Source organism: Elaeis guineensis, chromosome 5 (genome assembly GCF_000442705.2).
Source record: "Elaeis guineensis isolate ETL-2024a chromosome 5, EG11, whole genome shotgun sequence".
Taxonomy (NCBI): Eukaryota; Viridiplantae; Streptophyta; class Magnoliopsida; order Arecales; family Arecaceae; genus Elaeis; species Elaeis guineensis.
Window position 1 is genome coordinate 24,846,521 of NC_025997.2, and position 23,978 is coordinate 24,870,498.

The 23,978-nt window shown below is 37.8% G+C and overlaps 2 protein-coding genes across 2 annotated transcripts in view; both read right to left on the minus strand.

Moving 5' to 3' along the window:
• LOC105045190 (uncharacterized) overlaps positions 1-23,978 on the minus strand; it is a 94,549-nt gene that overhangs the window by 16,931 nt on the left and 53,640 nt on the right. The window lies entirely within an intron of this gene.
• On the minus strand, positions 13,509-14,395 carry LOC105045191 (pectinesterase inhibitor 10). Its single transcript, XM_010923369.3, has one exon. The coding sequence runs from the start codon at positions 14,393-14,395 to the stop codon at positions 13,811-13,813; it is 585 nt and encodes a 194-aa protein (XP_010921671.2). The 3' UTR covers positions 13,509-13,810.

Sequence of the window (23,978 nt, forward strand, 5' to 3'; positions counted from 1 at the left end):
ACGATTAGTATGGCACCACTTGATCACAATCAGTTAAGTTTTGCATAAAACTTTGGCATGGCATAGTTAAATTCCTCCCTAGTCATGTGTACAAACTTCAGCTCCGTCAGATAATACACCTTGTCTAATTAGATACTAATTAATTATGCAGAAAGAAAAGAAAAATTTTAACCTAATATATCAAATGAAGACTCGATTCATTCATTCCAGGCACTACAAAATATGATACATCCATCTAAAATTTTGAATAAATTATGTTCATAGTCTCTAAATTAAGTCAAATTTTTTTAAGTGGTTCCTAAACTATAAAATTCTAAACTTAAGTACCCTAGCTATTTGAATCTATTTATTATTGTCCCTGGGGTGGATTCCAGCCATTTTCTCTCACCAAAAATCTGATGTGGCAAAATTCGATGCTGACGTGGATAAAATCCAGTACAGATATGATAAAAAATAATAAATTATTATTATTATTATTATTCTTTTTCTTCTCTTCTCTATCCTCGCACGAATCGTAAAGCATAAAAAAAAGAACGAAGAAGACTCTTGTAAGGAGTCTTCTCCTTCCTCCCGACTGACCCCTCCGGCCGCACCCCCACCCGCCCTGACACACCCCCCTCCCCCACCTGCCTTGGCGCTTGTCCCGCTGCACCCCCTCTGGCCACTCCCCCACCAGCATCGGTGCCGATAGGTTGTGTTAGATTTCAAGATGATTAGCATGCAGGTTTTTTCATCTCATGAAAATATGCAGCGAAAAAGTAAGATTGAAAATATTTTAATCAAAAGCATGCTCGAATCTAATCCTACAATCACCAAGGGACCATTTTAAACATGTCATGAAATAAATATTTCGATCTGAAAATAAAATCAGGGAAGAAGAATGATTATCTTAATCACGGTCCTTTCTTCTTAATTAGATTCGACGGATGTCTGAAATTTCTGTTGGAGCCTCGCACACATCCGGCCTCTGCTGATATCCATACGGAGATGGTCTAATCGAAGCATCGAGGCCATTGGAGTGCTAGCACCTTATCGACCTCGCTCCTTGGTTTGGATCTAGACTTCTCCTTTAAGATCTAGAAAGAGAACAAAGGCTACAGGAACCTTTCGCACTGAATCAAGGAAGATGGCTTCTAGGATGCCATAAAGGGATGAGAACCTTTCTCTCCCTTCTTCTTCCCTCTCTCTAATCTCTATTTTTCTGTTTTTTTAGGCATGTGGAAGAGGTGGGGTGTTAAGAAGAACACAAGAAGGGGCGTTAAGAAGAAAACTAGCTGTAAGGAATCTCCCGTAGAAACTCTTCACACATGCCAATCTCCTTTCTTATTTTTTTTTTGTTGCACAAAAATGATTCCCCACGCCCCATATCTGATAAGGATTTGATCTACTTTCTTACTTGAATCAAATTTAAAAAAAAATTCGGTTAAAAAGGGAAAGAGAGTCTTAGAGAAGTGGGGCACCAATTTTCTTTCATGCTCGCTAACAAGGATGCGTGCCCTCTCCCTTTCTATGTGAAACAAGAGAGAGAAGCCAAGTTAAGTTGGGCTTTCGGCTTTCTAAATTAATTGGGTTTCAAATTGGGTTTGATTCGAACCTGATTCGAATCAAATTCGAAAAGCTGTTAAACCTAATCCTAATAGGTTTTGAATCCCATCCTATTTGGATTATAAATCCCAATAGAGTCCCAAAGAAGTGGGGTGTTAATAGCTTTTTCTTTCACGCACGCTAACAAGGATGCACGCCCTCTCTCTTTCTACGTGAAACAAGAGAGAGACGCCCAGTTAAGTTCGGCTTTTGGCTTTCTAAATTGATTAGATTTTAAATTGGATGTGATTCAAATCTGATTCGAACCCAATTCAAATCAAATTCAAAATGCTGTCAAACCTAATTTTATTAGGCTTTGAATCCAAGTCCTACTTGGATTATAAATCTTAATTAGTCTTAAATTAAGTTAAGCCTAATTAAATTAAATTTGATTTAAATTAATTAAGATTTGATCCATAATTTAATTAAGCCTAATTGTATTGCTGCAATTAAGTTTCTTTGCAAATAATTAGCAGCTACTAAATATGTAACCCTTACATAATTAGCAGTTTCTAATTCAAACCATCAATCCAATTGATAATTTGATTATGATCCAATCGTACTCCTTTTGTGTATGACCCTTCAAATTCTATTCTGTCTAGTAGTGAGACATACCAAAATTTTTATTATAATATCATTGAAACTTTTTTCAATGGACTGAAATGATTTCAATTCAACCCAAAAAGGATCGTTGATCCGAAAATAATCCTAGTGAGTTTTCACAATCCATCAGTAATGCCTAGTAGCATGTAGTGGCAATCCAGCAGAACAGAAGGATAAATCCCTATGTATAGTTATCGTGTGTCAAGTTCTTCTATCAAAAGTCTCAATAAAAAATAGGTCATAAAAATTTATCAAATCCTAAGCATCCGTCATATGCAAGACTTAATTAGCTTAAGTCCAATCATGAATCCTATGAAAACTCATTTCTATTATCACACTGCTGTGGCCACAAACTTAAGGACTCAGCCTCTTAAATCGCATAAAACTACTCAACTACTAAGACCGATTCTATAACTGCACTCCTACTCCCACAATAAACCTACTACAGCAAACGAATACCGTAAGATCCTAAATGGCTAGAGACTATATTTATATGTTGTCAAACTATGGCAACCCTACTATGAGCAGCCAAGACACCGCAGGTCAAAGAACTACTCACATAACTACAGCATCAAGATAGTTACTGACGAGTGAGTAGACATCTAAGTGACTTCTCATTCTTAATCATGCTCAGTACTGTTGTTCTCTAACTACCATCTATACTCTTGCTCCAGTGTCCCCACACTAAGACTCAAGATCCATCTATCCAAAGAGAGGTGATCCATACATCAATCTTATCGGATTAATCACCGTCTCCGTGATGATCATCAACTAGGAGCAGTTTAAGAATTAATTTATAATGACACATATCTTAAGTTTTTAACTCTTGAGAATATATATCATTGACCATTAACTCGTTGGACGATTCTAGGACACATTACTCTAAAATAATTATTCATATTTAGTATAAAATTATGATTAAGTGCAAGGATCATGTCCTAGACTAGAAAAATATGTCAGTCAGATTGGCTTCTGGGATATACATCTAACAAGTTACGCATTGGTGCCCTCTCCGACCCCACCCCGACCCCTGTGTGCCCCCGCGGTTCCACTCCCTGGTGCACCCCACCCTGCCCCCCCACCCCATCACCATCAGTGGGTTCTGCGCCCCCCCCCCCCATCGGCTCAACAGGGTGGGAGGCTTGGAGTGATGGAACAGGGAAGCTTAGATGATCGCTGGGGTTTTGTGTTGGATTTTTTTTTCATTTTATTTTTATTTTTAGAGATCTATGGAAGGAAAGCACCTGAGAGAGGTCAGAGGAAAAGGCCAATGTCGATGATGATTGGGAGGAGGGCAACAGTGCAGACCGATGGGAGGTGAGGGCAAGGAGAGCAGGGATGGGTGGCAGGGGGCTGGGAAAGGAGGCACGCGGCTGAGGGGGTGAGGGTCGGGGGGTCTCTATCGATCAGGGATGTTGGCGATGGCGGGAAGGGGGCTCGACAGGAGGCGAGGGAGGAAAAAGGGGGCTGGCGGTGGAGGGTGAGGGGCGATCGATTTGGAGGGGGGCGGAACGGGGCTGGAGGGTGCCAGTGCACAACCCATCGGCACTGAAGCGAGCAGGGGTGCGCTGGGATGGGGCAGAAGCCCCAGGTGTGGGAAAATTCAGCACAGAGGTAAAATGGTAATTTTAAATTTTTTTTAAAATTATGATTTTACAGCAAAAAAATATTAATTAATCTAATTAATTAACATAAATTTACCCTACACTAGGATCTAAATATGATATATAGCATGCATTCAATTAAATTTGAATTTTAAATTCAAACAGTAAACACTTTACTGTAATGTGTTCAGAACACAATATCTTTGTGCAGGTAGTAGATTGCCGCAATCTGATCACCGTCGGAAGAGTCTGATCGTCGCAACGCAGCCACACAGTGTGTCTGACCTATACAAAAATAGTCCTTTGTCGAGTCTAAATAGTCCTAAGGACTTCACCACAACATAGGAGTTCATTAGAAGATGAAACATTTTGTGATGAAAAATATCAAAATAATTTTTATTAATTCATAATTCATGTACATATATAAAAATGAGCACAACCGTCAACAGGCTGACGATTGGCTTTGGGACACTATTCCCAACAATCTCCCACTTGGCCTAAAGCCAATCGGTGCAGTATCTAATACCCATCTTCGACTTGTAGTTGTCGAACTCCTTCACCGCAATGGCTTTAGTGAATGGATCGGTCAGGTTCTCTTTTCCGTCGATCTTCTGAAGATTGACATCACCTCGATCCATAATTTTTCGGATGAGATGGTAGCGGCGCAGAATATGCTTCGTCCGCTGGTGTGCCTTTGGTTCATTCGCCTGAGCAATGGCTCCAGAGCTGTCACAGTAGAGCAGAACTGGACCAACAAGGAAGGGTGCTACTCCGAGCTCGGTGATAAATTTTTTCAGCCACACTGCTTCTTTGGCAGCATCTGATGCAGCGACATACTCCACCTCGCAAACTGCATCAGTCACTGTGTGCTGCTTGGAACTTTTCCAGCAGATAGCCCCACCATTAAGGGTAAAAATAAATTCCGACACACTTTTGCTGTCATCGTGATCAGACTGAAAACTAGAGTCTGTAAACCCTATAAGTCTCAAGTCTGATTCACCATAAACAAGCCACTGGTCTTTAGTATTTCTTAAATACTTCAGGATGGTTTTAACAACCTTCCAGTGATTCTCCCCTGGATCAGATTGGTATCTACTCACTACCCCTAGTGAGTATGCCACATCTGGTTGTTTACATGTCATGGCGTTCATGATAGATCTCACTGCCGAAGCATATGGAATCCTACCCATACGCTCTCTCTCTTGAGGTGTTGTCGGACAATCCCTCTTCGAGAAAAAAATTTCATGGCCTATCGGAAGATAGCCTTTCTTGGAATTCTCCATGCTGAACCTCTTCAGCATAGTATCAATATACGTGGACTGAGATAAATCAAGCAACCTTTCAGATTTATCCCTATAGATTCTCATCCCTAGGATGTAGGAAGCTTCTCCCAGATCCTTCATGGAGAACTATGACGATAGCCAAATCTTTATTCCCTATAATGCAGGGACATCATTTTCGATTAAGAGAATGTCATCCACATACAATACAAGAAATACTACTACTGGATCATTAGCCCACTTATAAATGCATGGCTCTTCTCTGTTCTTAACGAAGCCATATGTCTTGATCGTCTTATCAAAATGTATGTTCCAACTCCGTGATGCCTGCTTAAATCCATAAATGGACCTCTGTAGCCTGCACACCTTAGACTCATCTGTGGATGTGAATCCTTCAGGTTGTATCATATATACCTCTTCATCCAGCTCTCCATTTAGGAAAGCTGTCTTCACATCCATCTGCCAGATTTCATAGTCCAGATGGGCAGCTATCGCAAGCATAATCCGAATGGATTTGAGCATTGCCACAGGAGAAAATATCTCGTCATAGTCTATACCATAACGTTGATGATATTCCTTGGCAACCAAACGGACTTTATAGGTTTCCACCTTTCCGTCTGCGCCTCTTTTCCTCTTGAAGACCCATTTACACCCTATGGGTTTTACTCCTTCGGGTGGATCAACCAATGTCCACACATCGTTGACTTTCATGGACTCTATTTCGGATTTCATGGCCTCTAGCCATTTCTCAGAGTCGGGTCTCTGCATTGCATCCATGTAGGTGATCGAATCCTCATCATTTTCATCAAGTTCGATAGAATCATCATCCCGGATCAAGAAACCATAGTATCTGTCCGGTTGACGTGGTACTCTACCAGATCGCCTTAAGGGTGCTTGAACAATGGGCTCCGGATCTGATCTAATCAAATCCAGTTCAGGTTCAGCAATTTGTGTCGATTTTTTTACCTGTCGAACTTCGTCAAGTTCGACCTTAGAGGCAACAGTCCCTTCACCAAGGAACTCCTTTTCCAAAAAGATTGCCTTAAGGCTGACAAACACTTTTTGCTCATCAGCTAGGTAGAAGTAATACCCTTTGGTCTCTTTTGGGTACCCTCTAAAATTACACTTGTCAGATCTAGGTCGAAGCTTGTCCGTAATTAAACGTTTAACATAAGCCGGACACCCCCAAACCCTAAGGTGCGAGAGTACTGGCTTACGTCTTATCCATATCTCATATGGCATTTTGGTTACAGACTTACTCGAAACTCTATTTAGAAGGTAACAAGCTGATTCGAGCGCATATCCCCAGAAGAAGATCGGCAGACCAGCAAACCCCATCATGGATCGAACCATGTTCAACAAGGTCCGATTCCTCCTTTCAGACACACCATTATGCTGTGGTGTTCCAGGAGGTGTCCACTGAGAGAGAATCTCATTCTCTCCAAGATATGTCAGAAAATCATTAGAAAGGTATTCACCTCCTCGATCAGATCGAAGAGTTTTAATACACTTTCCAGTTTATTTTTCTACCTCATTTCAGAATAGTTTGAACATTTCAAACGACTCCGACTTATGCTTCATTAAATAGACATACCCATACCTCGATAGGTCGTCTGTGAAGGTTATGAAGTAGAAATATCCACCTCTTGCACTTGAGCTCATGGGTCCACATACATCAAAATATACCAGAGCCAATAGTTCACTAGCTCGCTCACCTTTTTTAGTAAAAGGTGACTTGGTTATTTTACCAAGAAGACAGGACTCACAGGTTGGAAGTGATTCACAATCACCTACTTTAAGAATTTCTTCTTGAGCCAACCTGTTTATCCTATTTTTATTGATATGACCTAGCCTACAGTGCCAAAGGTAGACTTCTGACACATTATCTATTCTAGGGTGTTTATCGGAGGTTTGAACCACATTAACAGGTTGTGATAGAAAGTAAATTTCATTATTAAGTTATCCAACAAATATTGTAACACCATTCAAAATGATATTGCAAACATTTTTTTTAATTAAAAAATGATAACCGTTCATGGCCAAAAGGCCTACAGAAATAATATTTAATAAAAAGCTTGGACAATAGTGACATTCACTCAGAATTACGTTTCGAGAATTGATTACAAGGTTCATGATTCCTAATGCTAGAACTAAAACTTTGCTTCCATCTCCAACGTTCAGGAATCTATCACCTTCATCAAATCTTCTACTGACCTGCAGACCCTGCATCGAATTGTAAATATGATAAAGGCTTTCGATATCCAATACCCAGGCAGTAGTATCACAAATAAAAAAATTGCAAGGTGTTATCATATAAGTACCTTGCTTCTTCTTCAGCCTGTTCGGGTCCAGGGAGGCAATGTATAGAGGACAGTTCTTCTTTCAGTGCCTCTGCTTCTTGCAAAAGAAGCACTCCGCCTGGCTCTGGTCGGGCTTGCGCTTCTTGGTCTGACCTTGTGCAGACGTCCCAGCATGCAGCTGCACCTTCTTATTCTTCTTCTTCTTGTTCTTCTTCTTTCCTTTCTTAAAGGGTCGACGACCAGAAGAAGACCCTCCCACAACATTCACCGACTCCTTATGGAGCTGGTGATCCTTCTCAAAGTTCTGCAGCAACCCCAACAAACCGTGGTAGTTCATTGCAGGCTTTGTCATCCGAAAATGAGTAAGGAAGGGGAGGAAGGACTTAGGCAATGAATTAAGAATTGCATCCTTACCGAGCTGCTCGTGCAAGGGAAAGCCCATTTTACTTAGGCGCTCAATTATTTCGATCATGTACAGTACATGATCAGTGACTGAGGCTCCATCTCTCATCCGAGCATTGAAAATGGCACAACTAGTTTTGTGCCTTTCAACATCGTCAGACGTGCCAAAGGAGTCATTCAACATTTGAAGCATCTCCTGGGAATGGGCATTCTCGAACCTGCGGCTGAACTCATCATTCATTGCTGCCAGCATTATGCACCGAACGGTGGTGCGGTCGTTAAGCCACTTCTGATAAGTATCTCAGATCGTCCCTCTAACGTTCGGGGCTGGCTCCTCAGGTGCCGGATCTGTTACTACATAAAGGATCCACTCATGCTCAAGGATGATTTTTAATTTTCGATACCAGCTATCGAAATTAGGTCCCATGAGCTTGTCATTATCTAATAATGACCGGAGGGATAGGGTAGTGGCCATAGCTGCATAAAGGAAAATCAGACCTCTATTAGTACATAAATTATAAATACTAAAGACTTAGACTTTAGTCTAAAGTTTCTCCCAGTATTTTTATGAATTGGTAGCCTCAACCTCCAATTCGAGAAATTATTTTAATTTCTTAGTGGGTACTAGAATCCACACAGACTACACACGAGCCCAACTTTGGTTGGTCAACCCATGTGCATCTATGGGTAGGTTCATAACCAGTTGTTTCTCTAAACAACTTCTAGTAATTGATTTTGCTCCAGAACCTAATCAGTAGGCTTTGGCCTCCACTGAAAAGATCTGGTTAGGTCCAACTATTAACATGATTTGATTTGGTGAATCGGATCAATAAATGATCAGGCCCGACTTTGGCCGGCCAATCTGACCACCATCAGAAAGACTCAAACCAAATTATCATATTATGAATGATAATTCCATTAGTCAATAAGCACCAGGCCTTTGGGCCTCCAATGATTATTAAACTAATGGACTCATTATCACTCACTTAATGAGAGGCTATGACTTAGTTATCAATATAACTTAATCATTTTTAGGGATCTAATAATTTTTGAGGATTTCATTAAAGGATAGATGAGAAAAAAATATCCAGCCAATTTCAATCCTCCCACTGACTTCACCAAGTCAGATTAAAAAAGATTTACTTAAAGCTGGCATTAGGAGCACCTAAATCAGTCAAACTGATTTACCTAATGACATGGGTGAGCCCTAATCACCAAGTGATCTAATCAAAACCTAATTCACCAGGTTGACCAGGTAAGTGAGATCAGTGGTGGGGATAAGCCATTAACTCGTCAGAGATCGAATCACTGCGAGTAGCTCCCGCTTAAAAACCACTGGTCAAACTGCCAAACTTACCTTAGACACCAATCAGTTTATTAATTTTAATTTGATCAACTTAGTAAATAGGATTCCACCGCGTAGCCATGAATTAAGTCCATCTTGGTCTAGTTAAAGATATGGACCCATTCAACTACAACTATTGGAGTTGAGTCTAGAGTATCCTTGACCTAATCTAATTCAACTTTTGATTAGATTTGACCAATTACTCTAATTTAGTCCATTTCTTTAAGCTAACCTTAGGTCTAACCCAATTATGGACCTAATCCATCTAACCCATTGATCCACAAGTTTATGCAATTGTCTTAGGTCTTAATTCATAATTCTAGACCTACTAGACAATACTTAATTCTTTTAATTAAGTATTTGGGCTGATGGGTCAGGATTTGACATTTAAAAAATAATTTTCAAATTTGAAAGATTTTATTTTCTGTTCACCAAATATGTTGACTCATTTCACAAATAGATCAGCACATTTCATAAATAGCAATCCTATTGCTAATTACATAACAGAAAATAACTCAATCAAAATAAATCATGAATATTCCTTTAGATCTAATCTAACATATTCATGATAAATTTCACAATTGAACCTTTACATTTAATTCCTTTCGCTGCTTCATCTGCATGGGATATAATTACAGCGGTACCCCTACCGCCATAGGAGACCCCATCGAATGAGAGGAGAGGGCCTTTAAACCCTACTTTTCTCCTATGACCAGACGGCCATGGCAACCAACCCAATTCGATTACTTGCTACTTGGATCAAGTATATCCAAATATACCAATTTTAAAATTTAAATTTCAAATTTCAAATTTTAAATTTTGAATTTCAAATTTTAAACAAATTTCAAATTTTTGAATTTCAAATTTTAAATTTTAAATTTTGAATTTTAAATTTTGAATTTCAAATTTAAAATTTCAACCAAATTTCAAATTTTGAATTTCAAATTTTTGAATTTTAAATTTCAAATTTCAAATTTCAAAATTCAAAATTCAAATTTTAAATTTTAAATTTTTAAATTTTGAATTTTAAACAACTTTCAAAATTCAAATTTTAAATTTTTAATTTTTAATTTTAAATTTAAAATTTTAGATTACAACTTAATCTACGGATGCAAATATATATATCATATCTAAGAACCCACTCTGATACCATTTGTGAAAAAATTCAGTGCAGGGGTAAAATGGTAATTTTAAATTTTTTTCAAAATTATGATTTTACAGTGAAAAAATATTAATTAATCTAATTAATTAATATAAATTTATCCTACACTAGGATCTAAATATGATATATAGCATGCATTCATTTAAATTTGAATTTTAAATTCATACAGTAAACACTTTACTGTAATGTGTTCAGAATACAATATCTTTGTGTGGGTAGTAGATCGCCGCAATCTGATCACCGTCGGGAGAGTCTGATCATCGTGACATAGTCACACAGTATGTCTGGTCTCTGTGGATCGTCCACATGAAGCTTTCGGTCTGATCGACTCCTCACAAGTGCTAGCTCGTTGTAGAGCCCTTTTGACGGTCGATGCTGATCGAACTCCTTCGATCGATGTCTGTCGATTTTTTGAATGCTCCAGATTATCAACAGATATGCTTGAGAGGATGTTGAAGATCTTCCTAAAATTTTGTGGGCTCACAACACTCGTAGCTCACTTTTTCACTTCTCGAACCCCAGGCTAAAATTCTAGGGAACTCATCGGAAACTTTGCACCCACTTTTCTTTTTTTTTTTTTCTTTTTCTCTTGGAAGGATATGGACTTCCTTCTCATGCATAAGACTTTTCATATCCCAGAATTTTTCTCCAAAAATCTTCTTCTTGCACGCCCCACTCTTCTCCTCCTTTTATAACAACGTCAAACGTCTTATCCAAAAGAAAGGATAAACATGAGTAATTGCACATTTGAATTCAAATCAAATTTTGAATTCAAATGGACACCAACCCATCCCTTATCCACTAAAGGCATGAGGCGTGGCTTAAATTATGCATGGAGTGATTTCATGAGAAATCTTTTCTCATGTAATAAATGGGATGTAAAAAAGGGATAAGGTGCAAAGATTGATTTCCCATTCAAATTCAAATTTTATTTTGAATTTGAATGGCTAACCAATCATCCTTATCCATTTATATGGCACATTAAAGTGGGGCATGGAGAGGGCTTGGCATAAGGAAATAATTCATGAGAAGTTCCTTCTCATGAATTCAAATGGGTGCAATGGAAGTAAGGTGGCGCATGGAGATTGGGTCAAGGTGGTTTAATTATTTAAACCAACCTAATTGAACCAAATAATTTAGGTCCAATTAGACTAATTTAAACCCAACTTAATTAGGCTTAATTAGGCTCAATAAAATCCTAATCAAATCAAAAATTGACTAAGCCCAACCCCTGATCAAATCAGGGATCAAACCATCTCGATGATTAGGTCAACTCTTAACCTAATCGGGTCAAACCCAACTGAATCCAATTCAATTAGACTTGATCCAAAAATAATTACTCAATCAAATTGAGTTAATTAGCGATCAAATCACTAATTAAACCTCTCATAAATATTGAGTCCAAATCCGATGGGCAATCGGGCATCAGAATTCATCGATATATAACCCTGATCGAAAAGTCCCAACCAGTGGGACTCTTGACCCCGGTACCCATAATGTGTAGAACTCGTGATCAAAAAATTTTGATTCTCGATCACTGAGTCCCAAACATGTAGGATTCTACACCAGCCATCAGATCAGATAGGAACCTCTAATGTGTGTGACTCCGCAGGTTCGAACCTAAGCCGATAGCACAGGAACCAATTCCTGTACTAATTGAAGTGACCATCTAGCAATGGTACCCAACGTCCGGATAGGTCGAAGAGTCGCAATCGCAACACTCAGAACCTACATGAATATGGTTACTATATAATTCATCCTTTTGACCCCTGTGTTTAGGATGACTCAGGGTTAAACTGTCAACCCTGATCAGATCATCCGAATCGTGCTCAACTCAAACAGTCCTGTGACTCCTCACAAGGACTATCCCGGCCAAAGTTTTGCTAAATTGAAACACGACTGTATACAACTCCTAAACTGGAGTGGTCAATCCCATCTTGACACACGCACCGACAAGTCAAGTACTTGACTACACCCAGCAGCCTTCCGTCACTGAATTAGAAATTCAGGTAGTCCAGTGCCTAAGTGCAGTGAATTGCTTGCAAGTCACCGTGGCGGTCTCAGGTCGGAGGGATATTTATACCAATATTCCATCGAAGCAAATCTTGATAGCAGAAATAGCTCCGGAGTCGGTTATGTTCAGTGCAGATGTACCCTTACATCTCACCTGTATGCCATACCAGTGTCTCCACACTCATTGGTTAAGAGGACAACCAACATATATTGCACACAACGACCTATGCTTGATAAACATTGTCGTCCTTGATAACAACGTATCATTTGGTCGCGAACAGATTTAAGGACTAAACGATAAATCCTCCTTTATCGAGTCTAAATAGTCCTAAGGACTTCACCACAATATAGGAGTTCATTAGAAGATGAAACATTTTGTGATGAAAAATATCAAAATAATTTTTATTAATTCATAATTCATGTACATATACAAAAATAAGCACAACCGTCAACAGGCTGACGATTGGCTTTGGGACACTATTCCCAACACCAAGTGCCGAAGAGGAGGGCCGAAGGGGCAGGCCGATGGGGGGGTGCACGGGTGGCAAACCGGGGGGGTGAGGGGGTGAGGAGGCAAGGACAGAGAGAAGAAGAAGAATGAAAAAAATTAAAATAATAATAAAATATTATTTTTTGCTACATCTGTGATTTTCCTACGTCAGCATCAGATTTTGCCACATCAAATTTTCGATGAGGGAAAACGGTCGGAATCCACTCCGAGGGCAACATTAAAGGGGTTCAGATAGTTGAGGGACTTAAATTTAGGATTTTGTAGTTTATGGATCATTTAAAAAAATCTAATTTAGTTTAGAGACTACGAACATAATTTACTCAAAATTTTTTTGTTAGATCATTAATTCTACTCTATTACTATCTCTTGTTTAGTGAGATAAATTGGGACAAAATTTTGATCCCTTATGCTTTAAGATCTTTCCCTTCTTTTAAATTTGAAAACTTTTAATTTATGTTATTTATTACAAATACAAGACATAGCGTGAAAATCTTGATTTCATGCATCAATAAATCTAAATCACCAAACCTTTATCTGAACACAAGTTAAAATATTGATCTATGAATCATGACTATAGATCAAAAGTGAAAATATTCATTATCGCATTGGGTTTTACATGTTAATTTGATATGATCCTTGCTAGTGAACCTCTTCACCTCTTGCTTTGAAACTTTGAGGTAGACAACTCGATACGTCTTCACCTTGCCAAAACTGCTACAGGCATGCCAAACCAACATGTGCCTGATATTGGCTACATTTGCATAATTACCATATATCTTACTCATCAATTCTCCAAAATGTAACGTTGATCACAGCCTCACTATTCTACTCAGAACCATATATATTCCCAGCATCCAACGACCACACCTTCGTATAGCTGCCATGATAAGGTACATTATAACAATATACAATATATATGTGGTACACCTTTATATATATAACACACATAGGCATAAAGGAGTATATATATCTTTTTCAAGTTATATAGTAGTTCTTAACATAGCATTTAGCTAAACCCTCCAGAAGACGCCAGATTATTAACCAGAGCCAAGGCATTGCTGGTGAAATACGTAGCGTTCAGGACCTTAGCCTTCACCTCCCCCACCTCCTTCCCCTTGTACCCGCCAAACCCATCAAGGCAGCCATCCTGGTTGGTGAGCGCGGCGCTGACCCACGTCTCCACGTTACTCATCTGGCACTCGAACGTCCCCTTCTCCAGCCGGCGGAGCTCCCCGAGAGAGCTATGGAGCTCCTCCACTGCATCCCCGAAGCACTCGATGCAGTCCGCCAGCGCGCCGGCCCTCCCCCCTCGCATCCTTCCGCCATGCTTCACCTTTGCGAGGAAGCGGCCGAGGTGCTTGGCCTCGGCCAGCGTGACGGTGACCGCCGCTCGCGCCCACCAGCATGGGTTCTTCTGCTTCCAGGCTGCTGAGTGGGAGAAGGATGCGAGAGAGTGCATGCAGAGGGCGCGGTGCTGCGTCACGTTGCATGCAGCCTCGAGGTAGTGGGCGTTGGTGGCGGCAGTTGAGGAGGCGGGGAGAGATGAGATGGTGACGAAGAGGAGGAGGAGGGGGAGGGGTTGGGTGGCCATATTGGTTTGTGGGTGAATGAAGAAATTAAGAGAGTGAGGGCATTTAAAAGGAAGGATAGTGAGCGAGTGGGTGTTGGGCTTTACAGGTGGCGGCTATGGTGTGTGGCAAGAAGGTGGTGAGTGCAATAAAGAGGGGAAGAGTTGACGTAGGACATTAGAAGGAGGAGGTTGGAAGGGGAGGGTTGGAAGGAGGTGAGCTTCTCGTGAAGGAGAGGTCGTGTGCCTATTATGTCGTGTCCTACTAAAATGGAATTGAAGGATAACAAGAGGAAGCGATGGAGAGGAACTTTATGGTCACGAGTAGAGGAAGATTGGGGAACTCTTGCTGAGGCAATGGCTGCACGTATGGGGATTCTTTTCTACATGATGCATGTGAGTGTGGTGCATTAGGAAGAGGATGGGCTTGAGTTGCACGACAAGGAGAACATGATGAACGAAGACCGGCCGCTTGAATTGATCACCATCCTCGACCATGTGGATTGGGTTCCAGTTGTATTTTTCGCGTGAAAGAATGATTCTCGATCTTTTGTGACATCAACCATTTGGATTGCATAATATTCACTACGACGTCTATACAAACAGATGCAAGAAAGAGATTGAAGTGCTTCGAATTTGATGCAAGATGCGATCATGCTGCGATAAAAGATCAATATATCATTCTTCCATAGGAAAGATACAACCCAAATCTCTAGATTTTGTAATAGCTTCCAACCGAGTGATATATGCATTTTTTCTTTTGCAAATTCCACTGGTTGGATATGAATATATGGTCATCTACACGAGCACTTACGAAATCACTAGAAGGGATCTGTGGAGTGAATTATCTAGAATTCTGCAATTGTATATTCCAACATTGCTAGCAAATGATTTTTATTTGTTGATGTGATGAAATCAAATGGAATTCAAAGAGTTTCTCGAGAATGATGGTTTCGTTGACGTGTTACTCTGGGCCAAAGTTCACATGGTGTAACAATCATGATATTCTAGCAAGCGTTTGAGAAAGAATTATTGACTCGGTGGTGGTTGAGGACATATAGTTACCTCTAACTTTCCTGTTGATGGAGTTGGCGTACTTACCTCATGTAGGTTTGGATCATTATCTACATACCTCAAAGGAATATTAGAGGAGGCAAATTGTGAGGATTCACATGCAGGCACATATTTTGTCTAATATCAATTGTGTTCTATGAATATCTTGGATATTTATATAAGATTAAGAAATACAAATAATATCTTCCATCAAATTTTTTTAGATAAAATCCTAGATCATTACAAATAATATTAAAGAGGACCCGATAAATGGCCGTTGTAGACTTGGGGACATAGTAGATAGCATGGGCCCTTTTAGGGCTATCTATGGTCCATTTGGTGGTTATAATTAGATTTAATTAGAATTAAATACTTAACTTGGCAAGAACACTTGGATTTAAATGGAGAAGTATGTGAGAGCTTATGTGAATAATATGTAAGTAGTCCCACAATAATTGTATTTTAGAGAGAGCTTCGATAGAAAAAATTTAAATAATACCTTTCGACTAGCCTTTCTTCTTGATCATGCATTTATAAAAAAACCAAATTGCTGCACTTCAATATAGAGTTTGATGAGGTAAGCTTATATTGGAAGATTTGAATCACCTAGATCACTCATCTCTCAATACCATATACTTCTTCAACGCAATAGATTTTGGTAGCAGAAATCTAAGGTAGGTTGGATGAAAAATGGAGATTGGAATTTGGAACATACTATTTTCCACAAATCTATAATCTTAAGGCATAGGTGTAATAGAATCTTATCAATTTCCAATATAGCAGAATTCATGGAAAGTGAAAAATGTATCTGTCAGAATTATAACAGAGAGCGAGAGAGAAAGAGAGAACAGAATAACTATGTATTATGGCTCCAACAATACAAGAGAATACAAGATCTATATATAGGCGTAGGAAAGACTATACAAGGAAGGAGATCCTAATCAAATCAAATCCTAATCTTATCTAATCATATCCTAGATTGATACAAAATGATATAAAAGTAGATATTGATATATATACATATATGTTAACATAATATATTCCAACAGTATCAAAGTTATTAGAATAGATTTTTTTTCCAAGAAAGATGAATCAACTTAGATACAATTTTGACCTGTGATCTACCACGAGTGCCATGTTTTAAATGATGTTGATAGGACAAGGCATTATCCAGGTGCTACAAGTAATGAGACAGAGTTAGCACTCAGATCAACATGATCTAATAAGGCCTCAGAGCCTAATGGCCATTTCCATGGGGTTTTTTCAAGGCATATTAGCGAATAGAGCCTGATATGTGTTATATAGAGAAACATTTTTTTTTAACATCAGATGATAAACCAAGAGCTTGGAAATCAATCTTTTTTTGTTGTAGTCCTCAAGGTGGACAATCCCCTCTTACTTCATGCCTATTAGTTTGTACATTTATTATTAGTTTGCATAGGTCGATGGCCAAGACATTTTACATTAAGGATAAATATAGTCACACATAAGCTCATATTTGAAGAACTAGCAGGTTTCACCTCAGGCTTGTATGTTGGATAACTTGCTATTGGCTGAAGATGCCATGCACTCCCTTCACCGTTCAACTACAAATATAGCCCCTCCATGCAATGACATCGGACATGGAAAGGCCATTGAGAGAATACACTAGGACCACGAACCTATTCTTGATCATTTTGGTTTTCCTTCCTTATCAATAGGTTAAGTGGATCAATGGTTGTAGTTTTATATTTTAATTAATAGCAGCCTCCCTATTTTATGCTCTACCAATGCTGGTTTGGGGGTGAGGGTGCCCATCTGTCCCATTTCTTTTCATTCTTTATTCTAAGATGTTGACAATTTGGGATGCTTAATAGTGAAATGCAAAGATACAGAGAAATTGTTATGCCCTCAATTTGAGATTGTGAACTAGGAGTCATGGTAACCGCTGTATACTCATAAGAAACTCTCCCTACAAACATGTAAGGTGTCTTATCATGCTATTATAAAGCAACAGTGGAATAATTAGTCCATAACTTAAGTCCAAAACTTAACAGTTCACATTTCAACTTTAATGTCTCTATAAATTCAATAATGTTCAATAAATCTTACATCAAATTCAATAAAATTTTCAATCTCAAATAAAAGTACTAAGGCTCTGCTCTTAATAACTTTTCCGCACATATCTCGTATCATCTTAATTTCTTAAGATTTATAAAAATAATAAAATAGGAGATAATGAACTAGACAGTACAATAAGCAATGATCATTTTAACTAGATTACCTCAAGCAATAAAGTAAATAATCATTTATAGTAAATAAGCATGTAGAGTTTATCAAATTGAAATCAATTTTAATTATGCAACATAGTTTATGCCAAATTCAATTCTTCAACAAAATTTAAATTTTTTTAAAAATTTAAATTTCTTTTATTCTCAAATTTTTTTCATCAAGCATGAGCTATGATCATATTTTTTCTGTAGTAGTATTATAACACTGCATATCATCTTGCAGTGAGTAAAATCTTTCAAAACCGCTGCTCTTGCTGGCGGTTGGTCGCTGATCTCAATAGCAATATGACCCTTAGGGCAAATCAATTGTTAACATATTAGTCCCTATTAATCAGATCCTTTACATAGTCAGATTGTCAATTCATATCATTCTGGAATCAAAATTATTCATAAATTATGTTTCTTATTCTAGCTCAATAGAAATATACATAATCATTTGGTGTTGAAATCAATCAATATAATATATAACACAATCAATACGTTTAATCATACTTCATCATAACATTTTAAAATAAGATATTTTTAATAATAAAATATTATTCATCAAATTTATGCATCATTTCATAAATTAGTTCAAAATAAATATTATAATTTATCGATAAATCTAAAAAAAATAAAGTATTACTTACCTCATATACATTCCAATAACTCAATATAATTTTATAATTTTTTTTCTAAAATATTGATTCATAGATCATATCACAATATTCTATTACTGGATATCCACAACCCTATACATGATCAAATCCAATAATCAAAAAGGATATGAATAATTAAAAAAGACAGGACTGATGGACACCTGCATCCAATAGTCCAGATTTGTTCGGTTATCTAATTTCATCCGATCAAGATCCAATTAGAATATGGGTGGTTCAAAGTTTGGCTATTTGGATCAAATCATGTTCGAAGAAATAGGACTGAGATTCTTTCATTGGATTCATAAATCAATTGGAGAGAAAAATTGGAGGAGAGAGAATTAATAAGGTACAATGGAACTGATTAGGTGACATAGTCCAACATCTCAATCGGTACGAGCAAGATGATTTTCATCAAAATATGATTGAATTATTATATAGATGATCCAATAAAAATTATAAATAATCAAATCTAGTAGTTCATGGTCTAGTCAAGATGGGTGCTGGCATGTTGTCCGGTGACCATAGATCAAGATCCCTTCATTAGGATCGTTGAAACTCATCATCAATCTTCTCAAAGTTCTAGAAAATTTTAGGAGAGAGAAATAATTTAGAGAGCAAAATCATAGAGAGAAAAATTAGAGAGAGAAAGTGGAGAGAGAAGGTAGGGAGAGAAAAAGAGGAAAGAGAGGAGAGAGAAAAATTTTTTTCTTATTCTTTTTTCTTTCTTTTCTTCTCTTTCTTCCTTTTCTTTTCTCTTTCTTCTTCTCTTTTTTTTTTCTTCTACTTCTCCCTCATGTTGAGGCGGAACAAGGGATCTCCTCCCCTTTGATTCACAAACATGGACCGATGTTCCCCATTCCTTCTCTGAACAAAAGGCCTCTCACCGGCCATGGCTACGGTCGGTGATAGTTAGGGCCATGGTGACACAACAGATGGCTGAAAAACTCAAGGTAAGATAATAGAAAAAAATAGGGCTCAATCTTTTCATCAAAAATCCGACGATGACTGAATCAAAGCTTCCAAGGATTGAGAAAGATGAGGAACAAGATTACTAAAGATTCTTGACAACATATTTGGCTTCTCCACGGTGTTAGCTGCGATTTTTCGCGAACTCGACAAAAACCCCAGAAAAAAAGTTGAGGAAGTTGGGCTTCCTTCTGGCAATGCATGGTGACCGGAGTGGTAGGGTTTGAAGGGAAGCTTGGCCTCTTCTTAAAGAGGGCCGAGGGAGAAGTCCGAGTCCTCCTCAGCTTTCGATTCCATCGGAAGATCGTGCAGAAAAGACTCTCAATGGGAGTCCAATTTTCCCCACCTAGCACATACCCAGCACATGCTGGCCCTCTTTTTTTTGGCTCTCTTTTTCCACTGCTTTAAAAATTCATACAATTGGGGTATTACAAGAATGATTGCAAGATTTAGACCTAACAAACACTCCATCTTCTATTTGGTGATAATTGTCTATTATTGTACTGTGGGGCCTTTTAATGAGGTTGCGAGACCATGAAGAAAGTGTTACAAAATTACTACATTCAATGTAGTCGATAGGTCAATTTGGAGAAGTCGACAATACAATTTAGCCCTAAAGCCTCACCTTTAGTAGTTAAGAGCCACACAACTATTCTTGGTATTCACAAGGTTGAGAACTTTGGCCAATACATTGTGGTTTGTGAAAGAGCAAACACATTAACTCCATTAATGTACAACATTTAAAAGATCAGATGAGTGATAGATTGAATTCATGGCAATGGAGATCTCTATCTTCTCAGGCAAGTTAACTTTAATCAAATCATTTTTATGATCATCACTTGTTCACTTTCTCTCTAACACTACAATGCCAATATCATTTGTTAAATAGATAAATAAGGATATTCTACCCTTTCTATGGGGTCATGCTTCTAACTCAAAGAAGGTTCATACCAAAAAATGCTATACCATACTAAATAGCCCTATACACCCCATATCATACCATATTAATCTCGTATTGGTATAATATCTTATACCATACTAAACCACACACTGATACTATAATAGGATGGTATCTGTATGAGATCCGATACTGGTACCAAAATGGTGAACCTTAGTTCACATAGCTCATCTGAATTATTGATGTAGACCTAAGTGTTATTATTATGTCCTCTCACTTCTTACATTAAGCCACTTCTCTCACTTGATATGTTTCCTATTTATATATAGTGAATTATCTCATTGATAATAATAGTAAATGGAATAGTGAGTTTCTCAAATAATACGTTCCCCAACAAATAATTGACTGAATTTTATAAATTCGTTTGGCAGTTAATGGTGGAAGAGACATTATGTGTTGGGAAGAAGGATACATAACTAGAATCAAGTGACAAAAAACAAACAAGCATGCCATATCCAAAACCAGCACCAATCTATTAATTCCTCTTAGGTTTAGCTAATTAATACTTATTATAGGGTATGTTTTTTTCTTTGGAACCTTGCTCAGAAGCAGCTGCCAACTGCTTTCCATGATGGACTGAAAAGTTCTAATTGCCCTCATTGTACTGCATTAGAAATATTTAATCAGTCGTTATTTCAGTACAAGAAGAATATCGGACGGTGGTTGCACATGGATGACCCTACTTTCAATCATTTCATTTTGTTCGAAGCTGCGAAGGAGCTCCTATCTTCCACGCCTTCCTCAATGCAAATCGTTCAAAACCAAGCTATGCTTTCGTGTATTCTTTGGCAACTATGTAATGCGAAGAATGTTGAAGTCTTTCAGTAGAAAATATCTACCATTGCTTTGATCTTATTTTGTGCTACAAACCTGATGTTGCAGTATCCATCCTCCAATGATCTGAATGCTTTACTTGTCTGCTAGGGGTTCCCCTTCATAGTGGATTCTTTTGGTGCTCCAACAACACAAGTCACTTCTTAGAGATCTCATGGTTAACTTTGATGTGTCGATAAAATCAAATTCTTCATGTGCTAGATTCATATATAATTAGGGACTTCTCTAGTATAATTCTTTATACTGGTGCTGTTACCATCTGCTCAGTTTGTTCTAGTTGCTTAAGTAACAACTACATGGCTTGGTTTATTTGCTGCCACTATACATTTCAACGCATTATGAATTGCATTAAAAAGGGAGTGGGCAATTGATGTTGCTTGGATTCATGGTGAAGGTTACTTGGAGCATCTTCTCCTATGGAATTTACTGGTTGCTAAACAAAGACTTCTGAACTTCTCTTGTGCTCACTTTGCCATGAAGGAAATTAGGGAACTTATCTCTTGACAAACATGGAGACTACCACTATCGCTCTGATAGCTTGGTATGCTAACTTCTGACCAATTTTATTATCTAGCCTTTGCTAATATTCTTTGGTGTTTGTATCGGAGATTTTGAGGGGGATAACTTTCTGTCACCAAAAAGGGAAAAGAAAGATGCTAGATAGCAAACAATCCTCATAGATATGAAAGAGGGGCAGAGGCATCTCTGAAGGCGGCAACTTTAAGCAACTTAAGAGCAGTTTTGTATCGGTGCTTGAGGATTTTCATTAGTTTAGCAATATTGTACTTAGAGAAACAAAGTGCAAAGCTAAATCTAGCAGAATGGCATTCACAACTTAAACTAGCCAGAAGTCTGATTTATTCCCATCCTTTATATCTATTCATGTAGGACACTGAATATGCTATGGCGCACATTTTTGTCACTTCAACTATTTTTGTTGTACTTGGTTTGTTGATATATATTATTTGTTACTTTGTATATATGCCATGAAGCAAAGACTTGGAATGAAAATTATATAGGAAGAGTGAAAAGGGTTTTTCACTTGGGTATATGTGTTTGATGTGGTGAACGTTATGCTATTAATTATATTCCTTGTTAGTTGGTGAAATATTGGATGGATTTTCCTTTTACTTCCATATGGATTTGAGTAAAATTTTTTACTGCTTGACATGGGGTAGTTTATGATAAAAGGAAAAATCCTAAATAAGGGAAAAGAAAGAAAAAAGAATGAGACTTGAAAGGAATGAAACAAGACTTTTATTTTTCTCGATGAATTGATTATATTCTCTACGATACATCATATATATAGTCTTAAAATTTAATTTAAAATAACAGGATAACAACCAACTCTATCAAAATAATATCTTCATCTCTATCTATCCATAACTATCTAACTTAAATTTCTAATTAAAAAATTAAATTTTAAATTAAGTTTATCTTATCAACATCCCTCTTAAACTTAATTTTCTTCCATCAATCATGCCAAGCAATATCTTCAATTTGCTGAATGCATCCAAGCCAAAGGGCTTCGTGAAAATGTCTGCTACTTGATCTTCAGTCTTCACATACTCCAAGTAGACCTCCTTCTTCTTTACTTGATCTCAAATGAAGTAGAACCGCACGTCAATGTGTTTACTCCTCTCAAGAAAAATTGGGTTCTTCGCCAATGCGATTGCCGATTGATTGTCCATCATAATCTTCGCCGCTTCATGTTGAGGATGATGCACCATCTTTAGTAACTTCCTTAGCCATATTGCATGGCCTACACACGATGATGCCACCACATATTCTGCTTCACATGTAGAGAGTGCCACGATCGGTTGCTTCTTTGAGAACCATGTGAAGGCCATATTGTTGATAAAAAAAGTAAAACCAGTAGTGCATTTTTTATCTTCATGATTTCCACCCCAATCACTGTGAGAATAGCCAACTAATCGAAATTCATTAGAAACTGAATATAAAAGGCCATAAGTAATGATACTTTTGATGTAGTGGAGGATTTGTTTGACAGCTTTGAGATGCATTGATTTTGGCTCCTCCATATATCGGCTTACCAACCAAACTGCAAACAAGATATCCAGCCTCATGCATGTCAAGTATCTTAGACTTCTGATTAGGTTTTTTAAAAATATTGCATCAACTAACTCTCCATCTTCGTACTTTGATAATTTGGTACCGCATACCATCGGTGTACTAATAGAGTTGCAACCTTCTATCTCAAATCTTTTTAGAATCTCATTTGCATAAGCCTCCTGTGAAATAAAAATTCCTTCATTATTTTGCTTCACTTTGATCCCAAGAAAATAAGACATGAGATCGATGTCCATCATCTCAAATTCGCAGACCATTGTTCTCTTAAATTCTTCAAACATGATCAGATTGTTGCCTATAAAAATAAGATCATTTACATATAAGCAAGTAAGATATCACAATGATTTATTTTCATATACAATGCACTTTCATAAGGGCATTGAATATAGCCATTCTACTTGAAGTATTGATCGATCCTTGCATTCTAAGCCCTCGGTGCTTGCTTGAGCCCATATAATGTCTTCTTCAATCTATATACCTTCTCTTCATGCCCCTTTATGACATACCATATAGGTTGCTTAACATACATTTCCTCATCAATAAAATCATTTAAGAAAGCCGACTTTACATCCATTTGAAAAATAGACCATTCTATTTTGTGCAGTAATAGAAATAATTAATCTAATTATTTTCATACGAATGACAGGGGCGAATACCTCATTGTAGTCAATTCTGATCTTTTGCTTATACCCTTTGGCAATCAGTCTAGCTTTGTATTTTTCCATTATGCCTTCTGCATTCTTCTTTGCTCAATAGACCTACTTTACTCCAATAACCTTCTGCCCTTAGGGAGTATC

What these genes read in the sequence shown, in the direction of transcription:
- LOC105045191 (XM_010923369.3), bottom strand. Translation starts at nt 14,395, where the DNA reads ATGGCCACCCAACCCCTCCCCCTCCTCCTCCTCTTCGTCACCATCTCA.